General features: G+C 46.1%; 1 protein-coding gene across 1 annotated transcript in view; it reads right to left on the bottom strand.

The window, feature by feature from the left end:
• Window positions 1-314: 314 nt before the first annotated feature.
• Window positions 315-11204, bottom strand: part of npas3 (neuronal PAS domain protein 3) — a 339492-nt gene continuing 328602 nt past the window's right edge. Inside the window, exons 9-11 of the mRNA XM_080414603.1 lie at window positions 9417-9564; window positions 8800-8915; window positions 315-2243 (exon numbers count right to left, since the gene is read on the bottom strand). Coding sequence (XP_080270729.1) covers window positions 541-2243; window positions 8800-8915; window positions 9417-9564 — 1967 coding nt within the window. The 3' untranslated portion in view covers window positions 315-540. The remainder of the gene's footprint in view (window positions 2244-8799; window positions 8916-9416; window positions 9565-11204) is intronic.

The raw sequence follows: 11204 nt of genomic DNA, 5'->3' as shown, positions 1-11204 counted from the left end.
TGTAACGTAACGTCAAATGAAAAAGCATCCCCGTCGGGCTCCAGTGGAGTCCTCAGGCAATATGAATTCTCTGTAGGCAAAAAAGGAATTCTTTACAATAAAGAATAGTCACGTTTGTATTCAGAGGGAAACAATGTCACTGATCACGAGAAAAGGGAGCAAAGGAGGGGGAGAGAGAGAGAGAGAGAGGGAGAGAGAGAGAGAGAGAGAGAGAGAGAGAGAGAGAGAGAGAGAGAGAGTGGAAGAAGAGAGAAGGAAGATAGAAAAAGGGGGGATATGGTTGAGGGTCATTCAGGTCTGTTACATAAGCTCAGTTGCTCAGATTCAAAGTGCTAGAATACATTTTTGTCGTCCTCCCTTTCTTTCTCCTCTCTCGGAAAGCACAGTCTTACACCGCGTAGATAAAAGAGCGAGTTTTAGTAAGTAGTCTTTTATTTATCTTTTATTTTTCACTAGTAAGTAGTCTTGTATATCTTTTTGTTTCTGACACAGTTTGTGGATTCTGTTTAACACAGTAATGCGGTCTCGAGCGGTTCAGCGTTAATCCTCCTTCCTCTCCAGTGTGGTGTGCGTGTTGCTGTGGATACCATTGCTATACACGGGGAACGGCAGCGTCGAGAACAGTCCCTCCGCCGTTGTGAACACGTTGCCCGCCACGGCAGGCATCTGACCCCCGACCAGACCACCGTTGCTGCCCGTCATGGCGGTGGCCGCCGCCGCGGAGCCCACAAAAGGACTCCCGGCCGCCGCGGCTGCGGACATGTTGAGCCTGTGGACGTGGTGGTACAGCATCTCCATGGGCGTCTTGGGGTCCAGGCTGAACCCGGAGCTGTCCCCGACGAAGTTCATGGCGTTGGGGAGCAGGTTGCCCTGGGCCATCGCTAAAGTGACGTCGGCCGGGGCGTAGCGGATGGTCCCGGTGGTGTAAACCCTCGGCGCGGCGGCGGTCGTGGACGAGGTGGACGTGAGCGTCCCCGTCACTCGGTGGACCAGCGGGAGAACCACGTTACCGGCCTGCAGCCGCTGGAGCGCCTCCAGGTCCCCGGAGTACAGCAGGGAGGAAGAGGACGACGATGACGAAGAGGACGACGAGGAGGAGGTGGTGGGCGTGCCTTGATGCTTGTCCCGCGGCGAGGCGGAGAGGGGAGGGGAGAGGGGGTCGGAGGAGGAGGAGGAGGCGCTGGAGGGAGGAGCCAGACTGGCCGCGCTGGAGGCGGAGGATGGGGCGGAGCTCCCGTTGTAGGGAGGCTTCCTCCCTGCCCCTCCGCCCCCCTCGGTCCCGGGAGGGGTGAGGACCGAGTCGGGGATGGACACCTGCAGGGAGCCCCCCTGCGGGGAGGGGAAGGCGTCGTGGGAGCCGGGGGCGGCCGGCTTGGAGGTCATGCTGTAGGGAGACTCGTTCCGGGAGATCTCCCTGTTGGGAGGGAAGTTCCAGATGCTGCTGTCGTTGTCAAAGTTGATGGGCTCCGACATCTCCGTCTTGATCTTGAGGACGGAGGCCGCCGCCACCACGTCGGGAGAAGCTGACGAGGAGAGGAGGTGGGCGGAGGAAGAGGAGGAGGACGCGGAGGCTTGCGAGGGGTCCACCAGCGGCGCCGCGGCGTCGCCCATGGCTACGGGGCTGGGCGTGGTCGACAGCCGCAGCCTCCGGCTTCTCATCCCGTCCCACTTCTGTTTTTTCCGCCGCTTCTTTCTCTTCTGCAGCCTGGCGCCCCCGCTGGTCACGGCATGCGCCTGTGTTTCGGCCGCGCCGCCGTCGCAGTCCTTCATGCTGCCGTCCTCCTCGTCGTCGTCGTCGTCCTCCTCCTCCTCGTCCTCCTCTTCCTCCTCGTCTTGCTCCTCCTCGGACGACGACGACTGGCCGTTGTGAAGCTCCGCCCTTTCCCCGTCTCCGTAGTGTTCTACCTTGATGTGAAGCCCTCCCAGTGTCCCCAGACCGCCCAGCACCCCTAGACCCCCCAGCCCTCCTAACCTCCCCAGCCTCCCTACGCCTTCCCCTCCGCCTCCCACCCGGCCGCCCTCCACCTGCTCCTCTGCCTCCACGTCGGAGTGCTCCAGGCTCTCGTCGCTGTCCTGGCTCTCGGGGTTGCTGGAGCTGTCGCCCTCTTCCTGCCGCCTCATCTCCTGCTCCGAGGAGGTCTGCGACTGGCCGGGCTGCTGCTGCTGCTTGCTCTCCGCCTCCGGGTCCTCACTGCGTTCTGATTGGTGGCCCGGCTTCCCTTCCATCTTGGAGTTCTCGTTGTCTGTTAGGGATAGAGACAGAAAGACGGTCGGTCGGTTAGTGCTCTAATGATGGTTCAATGTTAGCCATGGATCACAAGACGGTCATCTGTTATGACATAGTGTTTGCACTTTCTCCCTTTTTGGCCTGTACATCTACATAAATGTTCAGATTTCAAATGTAAAGTGCTTACCCCATGGCCACGGATGTTACAATTATGTGCGCCCCCTCAGAAGTACCTGTATGTTCCGTATTGTTCATTAAAAAGCATTTTAATCCGATCGGTGGCCATTTTCTGTATTTTGTCCATATGCTTTCAACTACACGACCCTTGGGAGGTGTATTGCACTACGATACATTATAACTATGAGAAAATGGCTTTTTTAGACCAGTGGTTCTCAAACGTTTTTATTTCAAGGACCCCCAGTTTGGTATACATTAGGTCACGGACCCCCATAACTCTGACAGAGTACGGGTCCATTTGGCTCCATTCGTACACTGTCAGAGTTATATACCTGTAAGGGTCCATTTGGTATAACAATCATTTTACTGGGGACCTCCCTGGAACCCCCTCAAGGACCCCTGGAACCACTGTTGCAGACTGAAAACATTATTGACAATGTTCAATTACAGGGTTCAATTACATCTCTGTTTAAAATGGCGAGAGGTAAATATCTAGCATTTTTTGTATTATTATAAATGTTCATAAATAATAAATATCTGAATACTGAGATTATCATCATAGGATTGATCTTACATTTAATAACATGTAAGATTTATTAAAGGTGTTTATCTTTTGTACTATACAATCTATCTATAAAAGTCAGCTTAAAAAAACTTAAACATTCCCTTTGTACAGTACACGGTATCAGTGACTAGCAGTGAACTGCATGTTGGCACTGACCAGCCTGTTACCCACACTGTGGTGCCATGCTAACCTATGCCAGCATAGCGACAGGGAGGGCAGGTGCTGCCCAGTTGGCAGGTCTCTGTATCCTGCATGGGGCTAAAACCGACCACTCAATTGCTACCTTGTACTCGTTCCAGTTTGGTGTCTTGGATCAAGTTTTTACTATTTTTAGCTGCGAGCTAGTATAAGCCTCTCTGTCGGCCAGTCTGGGGGTCCAAATTTTCAAGCACAAACCAAGAGCTGGTCACACAGCTTATCACGAATAACGTGCGTGTTTTGCCTAATTTTCAATTCTTGTTGAGCAACTTGACACTGTATTAAATGCAGTGGTGGACAGTAACAAAAGACATGTACGAGTACTGTACTTAAAGCTCTATTACCTATTTGAGCTTACTATGAAACCCTGCTCGGGTTGTGTGTGTGTGTCTCTGTCCGTGTGTGTCTCTGTGTGCACTGCCTGTGTGCGACTGCCTGCACTGCCTGTGTGCAGCCGCCAGAGTGCGCCAGAGTGCGCCAGAGTGCACTGCTGACATATCTCAGAGTGCAGCCGCGCCCCCATGTGACTCACACTCTCATTGGCTGCTAGGAACTCCGAAACTACGTGCATAGGAGAAACATATCCCCCCCACTAACCTCAATACGAGGCGGAGGCAGTCACGTGACTGTCTCTCTACTCTCTCCCCATCACAGTGAAATAACACGGATTACAAGTCCGTAAATACACAATATTTCCGAGCTGCGTTCGCTTCCAGCGTTTGCGCGTCTTACTTGTATTAGTGAATACAATGTTATTTTGTCCAATCTGTATAGTCGAGTATGTTAATACAATATAACTTATACAATTGGGATGGTTGTATTTGGTCTCTCCACTCTTCAATTCAGACATTTAGATCCTGTGTCTAGGTTGGACACAACGTTTGACACAATCACGTTTCTGGTTTGACGCAAATTTTGACCTGAAGGTCGAAATACAATGTCTCCCTTTAGCAAACAGGCAGGCTCTATTAGTGAGGTTGTAGTTCTGCTATCTTTGCTATTCTTGAACGTTCCTCTCTCCTATAGTGATATAGGAGAGAAATAGTTAGTACTCAATTGAATTATTTTTATATAATCGATTAGTTCGACTAAAGGTTGCATCCCTAGTACCACTGTGTACGTAAATCCTTTTAGTCCCTGATTTCACACTATACATGTACCAACTTTGTTCTTTAAACGTATCAATTTTCCAGTGGAGATGTCTCATTCTGGAGCGAGCCTCCCCTAATCCAGTTAAACAGGCGTGTTGGCAGCAGACAGCGTTGGTATGGTGTCTCTCTGTTGGCTGTGCCCGTGGCCAGACGCTGTAGCGGTTGGCATCAGTCAAACCTACTCACAGCGCCAAGATACCGCCCTGCCACCACATCACAGCTGGCAACCATCTGATGATGCCAATGAAGGCTAAACTAGATCACATTATGAACACTGGTATGGTGTGTTTGTGCTGTATTGTACAAAATAACGTTTGTGGAGGTGCAGACATTTGATTCTGTAACCGGACACATCTGAGTCTTCCATTTGTTTTCTGTCAAATCCTTTTCTATCACTTGCTTTGTTTTGTTTTTTCTTTCTCCCCCTGTGACTCCCCCCCACCTCCCCCTTCCTGTCCTTCTCATTCTGGAAATAACAAAAAACAACGGAGCCTGAACGAAAACAAATTTCACCCACTGTTTTTCTTTTTACACGTGTAAACCTGTGATGTGACAAAGTTGATTCTGATTCTATCTTACTGTATCCTTTATCTTATATCGGGAACGTGGACACCATTCCAAGTAATAGGGCGACAGATATAACATGGCGGCCGCGTCCATTGAGTTCAACGGAGAAGTGGCGCCATGTTATATTCGGTTCCTCAAGCTATATAGGCCATACCGCTTAGGTAAATAAACATTTTCTATTTATAGATTGTATATTCCTCATCCACTGTGGACTGACTATACATAATAACATACTACTGGGGATAGATTGTTCACATGCACTGACTACACTTATACCTGTTTATTACACATTACTTTAAAGTATATTTAAATTATTAAAAATACTTTCAATTAATAGTCAGAAAGTAAGTAAAAAGTAACTAATTTAAGTGTAAGTACTTTAAAGTTAATAAAATCCTTAAAAATACTTCAAAGTAACTAAATAAACCTAAATTGCACACATACAGTATGGGGCACTACAGCAGTGTTACAGCAGTTTCTAACATTTCAAATGGTCATAACTCGGTGACCATTGCTCTAATCAGCGCAAATAGAGTAGTACCGCCTGAATACCAGCACCCACACAGAAAATAGTGTAGTACCGTCTGATTACCAGCGCCCACACATCAAATACAGTAGTACCGCCTAAATACCAGCACCCACACATCAAATAGAGTAGTACCGCCTGAATACCAGCACCAACACAGCAAATAGTGTGGTACCGTCTGATTACCAGCGCCCACACATCAAATACAGTAGTACCGCCTGAATACCAGCACCCACACATCAAATACAGTAGTACCGCCTGAATACCAGCACCCACACATCAAATACAGTAGTACCGCCTGAATACCAGCACCCACACATCAAATAGAGTAGTGGGGTGACCTACCATCAAGTGGTGCTGTTGAGCAGCCTTGAAATGAATGGACAGGGATTTAACATTGTTCTCAGTTCATATATAGCTTAATGAAATTAACTCATCATAGACACCGCTCACTTCACACCGGGTGTGATTTTTTAACATCATTCTACTGTCCAGGTGCTGTTGTTTTGTCCTTGTCGTCTTGCCGATTTGGGAATTGGCGATTATTCTACCGTTGCGCTCATTGTGAAGTCGCTGTGGATAGGAGTGTCAGCCAGACGCCAAAACACTTGACTCTCAGGCTCATTGAAATGTATTACATTTACATTCAATGTCTTCAGCAGGTCCCATCATTCAGAGTGACTTACAATAAAAGGGAAGAAAGACCAGGGAACACACAGGTTTCCTAGACTCTGTTAAAAGCCCTTATTAGATCTGAACACTCATGTGCCCACATCCTCCTGCTGTAATGTCTCTATAGGTCATTGTCTCTCAAACATTTTCATCTCAAATTGATATTTATTTGGCTGCGGACCCCCATCTCAAAATGTTTTGTGTCAGGGACCTCCAGAAGAGATTTTTTGCTGGGGACGCCCCCGAACCCCCTCAAGGACCCCTGGGGGTCCCCGCACCCCAGGTTGATAACCAATGCTATAGTGTGGAATGTTATGTGCTGTTCTCGCACTATGTACAGTAAGTGTAAGTGTATATGTGTGTTACAACAAGGCTGAGAGTCAACAGATATGACTCTACGAGCAGCACGTTGTTTCTGGATTCATCTTGTTAAGGTTACTGAACAGAAACGGGCTCTGGCTAACAGTTTTCATACCCCACTATTAAGGCAATAGTGTACGTATTATAGCATATTCAATCTGCAATTAAGAAGTTTCATATCCTAATCCGAATAAAACTCTGAACTCCCACGTGGAAGACTGCTCTTCCAAATGGAAATGCCCGCAATAGCTATTGGAGATATTGCGCTTACGGGGCAGTGCTACTCTGTCAACCAGTAGCTGTCCATTTCTCAGTGGAAGGGTAGGGAGACCTCCGACCACTGTAGAATGTGCTATTTACATTGTATTAACTGACTCTTTCAAGTTTCATTTATTCAAATAAGTTACGGATTGTTTGTGCTTTAACTACCAGTACTTGAATCTGTCCCAATTATGCACTATCCATGCTCTTGTTGTGTTGTGCCAGTACTATCTATACATGCATGTCCATAAAAAAAACCTAATAAATAAAATAACACCAACAGGATGTACATAATCGTCTCTGTCGGGTGGAAACTGTGACTTTTCAGGAATCAAATTCAAAAGCATCAGATTTAAGTAGCAGATTTACAAGCTCAAAACACGTCGCTTCGCGCCGCGTTTCGAGCTCGAGACATCAACGATATACTGTATGTACTCCTGCCGATTTAAGATCAGTTCCCACTTCAACATTCTCTCCTGTGTCTCTCCTACACTGTCTCAGTAAAGACTACTGTACATTCCATTATAAATTGACTGTCCACTTATTTGTTCATGAATAAATAAATAGAGACCAGTTGAAAATGTTCTCCGGTTGGCTTTTTTTTCCCCTGTAGAAATGTATTGCAAAATGCAAGGGGGAGGAATAGTGTCCCAATGCACCATTATAACCAATTGATCTGACCAAAATGACCCAGTAGAGCTGTTGTCTCTATGCTGGGCCAGTGTCCGTATGCCAGTACTCTCAGTAGCTGATGGCTTTGTAGCACTCATCAATGATACATGCTGGCACGTACAGCAGGCCAATAGCTTCTCTCTCTCTCTCTCTCTCTCTCCCTCAATGCTGGCTTTGCCTTGCCACAGTACTTTCATACTTATCTATACAAGTATCACTTTCACCGGTATTACTTGTTTGTGAAATGTTTAGTTCTGTTGTGTTTAAAAAGCTGCCATCTGTACGTTTGGTGTCCTCTACCAATAGAAAGAGGTGATTGCAACTGCAACACCTGGACCTTTAACCCGGAGTTTACCTCCCTTGGGAGACCAAACTAACCTGACTCCGCCAGATGGGGGCGGTATTGAGTAACCACGTTCCTCAAAGCTGTGAAACAAATGTGTGACGCAAGCTTCTTGGATCTGGCAGTGTCAGGTTAAGACCAAACATCTACAGCCTGGTTAAACCATGCCGGCCACGAGAATTCACATTATCGTGTGTCTTCTGCAGACCGGTCTGAATTCACGCGACCCGGGATGGTTTACCAGCCTTCCAAACATCTACCGCTCAGGCAAGATAGAATCTTGGCCACGGGGAGATATTGGGCTTATGAGCTTCAGGCAGGGCTACGTGTCCACCAGCAGGTGGTCCTGCCTGACACCATGGGTCTAAATGTCTGAACGGAAGAGTATAGGGAGACCTCTTCCAACCACTGCCGATGTACTGGTTATTGTATTAACAATGCACAGCAGCTTTTGATTTCCACACTCACTCCAGAGGGCCACATTGTATATACTGTCGGGCAGACACTCTCATATTTCAACCTTTTCTCATAAATTAATGCCATACTTCACCATTCCATGTCACACAAAAGTGGCAAAAATAGCCAATGCTATTTTTGGATTGGAATCCTGATTTTCTCTTTGTTATTTTTTTTTAATACAAATACATTGGACATAAAAAAGACAATAGAATTTTAATACTAGTTATTAAGCAAATAATATAGACTGAAGTAAATAAAGCGGGTCATGTTTGGAATTGTAAACAGCTGAAATCAATATTATATCAGTGTTCCGATATTAACCTGCGGGCCGCATTAAGTGAAGGTGGGGGGCGCCAGTTGCCCATGTAGGGTCTAGGGACCCCCAGGGTTCCTTAACTCTGAGAGTGAACCAATGGAACCAAATGGACCTGCACGGTTCCAAAACGTTAGGAGGGTCACGGTTTGAGAACCAACTGTCCTATCTTATGTTGTTTGCCCTTGCCTCTGCTAATGTGTATTGCCCTGCCACAGTGCCAAGCAATTTCCCATCTATCCATTTCTCTCTCTCTCTCTCTCTCATTCCTCTGTTGCCCTCTCTCTCCATCCACTCATCCATCCTACCAGAGGTTTCTTTGCTTTCAGATTCAGAGTCCGATGTTTCTGACGACTCAGAGGTTTTCTCAGGCAGGTTGGGCAGCTGGGCAATGTCCATGGGCGTGTCCTTGTACTCGTGTAAACTACAGACAGACAGACAGACAGACAGACAGACGGTTATAAAACTTACTGCCCTGCTTCATCATACAAGAGTGTCACACTAAAGTAGTGAAAATAGCAGATCTACAAACTCACAGCGACGCGTTGTGAACTTGTAGGTAGCTATGTTCACTTTCATTTTATTTTATATATAATAATAACGGCTTTGGACATAATGAGGTTTCTCTTCACCCGACAGCGACAATATTATGTTTTATTTTGACCTGAGGACAAATTAAAATAGTTCAACTAGCCGATCTACATCAACACGCTGTGAGCTTGTGGATCGGCTATTTGAACCATTTAAAAATGTTTTTCAAAATAGTAAAACAATGGCAAAAAGGTTTTGGGATAAGGGGTAAGGCGGCAAGATAGGGTCAATAGTATTTGACCCAGATGTTGTTCTTATAAGAAGTTATTAGTTTTGTTCCAACCTATTGATCCGGAAAGATGTTCTTGTATGATGTTAATAGTTTTGTTCTGACCTGAGAACATAGTTGACCCAGATGACGTTCTTCTCATTATTGTTCTTAGCGTTGATGGCGATGGTGGCACTGGACTGGATCCAGATGTAACCTCCATTCTTCTGAATCCAGCGGTAGTACTTGGTCACACACTGACCCTTGTTCATTACTAGAGAGAGAGAGAGAGATAGAGAGAGAGAGAGAGGGCATATTAGGTCACAGTACCTAGTCCCGTACTGACCTTTATGCATTACTAGAGAGAGACAGATATTTGGTAGCATTGTTATTTGTTACACAATGACTTTTATGGGTACTTTATGCTCCATCGCACAACGACAGTGTTGCATGCTGAAAATAGCTGATCTACAAGCTCACAGCACGTTGCATCTGCAGTGTGTCAAAAAGGGAAAAAAAGAGAAGTGAGAAAGAGAGAAAAAGGGTGTAAAAGACAGAAAGAGGAAGAAAAGAAAGACAGGAACGTCAAAACAGAGAACAGGGCCGAAAGAGAGAGAATGAAACAATGTCTGAGAGAGGGAGAGAGAGAGAGAGAGAGAGAGAGAGAGAGAGAGAGAGAGAGAGAGAGAAAGAGGTGAGAGAAAGATAGTTCAGAGCACAACAGACAGATGGAGAGAAATAAAAGAGAGAAATAGAGATAAACGAAAAGAAAAAAGGAGAAAGAGAGACAGAGAGAGGGGGTATGGGTCCATCAGGTGTCAGGTAACAGCTGGCTGTGAGCTGCTCTATTGCTGCCATCATTAATCACACACACATGAACATATGTAGACATGTGTGTAGACGTTTTTAGGGATTTGTGTGATGTGTGAGAGTGTGTGTGTGTGTGTGTGTGTGTGTGTGTGTGTGTGTGTGTGTGTGTGTGTGTGTGTGTGTGTGTGTGTGTTGATATTTCCACCAGAGTATAATACTCCAAAACAAATCATGAACAAAGTACATTGTCAACCTTTTCTCCCGACATAAAACATGAATAATTCCGCATCCTAAGTAGCCATTTGTAAGTCTGAGTGTGTTCAAATTGCAACCAAATGGAGTCTTACTGGTCCATTTGGTTATAGGAGAATTGTTCTTAGTGTGCCACCTTGTGCGTGCGTGCGTGCGTGCGTGCGTGCGTGCGTGCGTGCCTGCCAGTGGTGGAAAAAGTACTCAAATGTTTTACTTCAGTAAAAGTATCAATACTGCAATGTAGAAGTACTCTGTTACAAGTAAAAGTCTGGAATTCAAAATGTACTTGAGTAAAAGTACCAAAAGTGAAAGTACAAAAATGTTTGAAAATAGCAGATCTACAAGTTCACAACACGTCGCATTGCAAACTTGTAGATCGGCTAGTTTCAAATAGCCTAGGTATACAATTGGGCTTAAGTGGTTAATGTATGTTTTATAATGTAATAATTTATATCTGCAAAGTAACTAGTTACTAAAGTTTTCAAATAATTGTAGTGGAGTGAAAGTACAATATTTGCCTCTGAGATGTAGTGGAGTAGAAGTAAAAGTATTGGAAATTGTAAATACTCAAGTAAAGTACAAATACTTCAAAATTCGACTTAAGTACAGTACTTAAGTAAATGTACTTAGTTACTCTCCACCACTGCGTGCGTGCGTGCGTGCGTGCCAGAACCAGCCACCATGTCTCTCATCACGCCATGTTCACCAGTTCCCCTCCCAGCGCAACAGACGACCGACCAGTAGGAGTCGCTAGTGCAAATGACAAGGACACGATCACCTGCCGGCTTCCCACCCGTGAACACTGACAACTGTGATTGTTGGAGCGCCGGGAATCGAACCCGGGCCTCTGCA

The sequence above is a fragment of the Gymnoscopelus braueri genome (genome assembly GCF_963280865.1).
Source record: "Gymnoscopelus braueri genome assembly, chromosome: 19".
Lineage (NCBI taxonomy): Eukaryota > Metazoa > Chordata > Actinopteri > Myctophiformes > Myctophidae > Gymnoscopelus > Gymnoscopelus braueri.
Note: the sequence above shows the minus strand (reverse complement) of the source record. Positions and strands in the feature narration are given on the sequence as shown.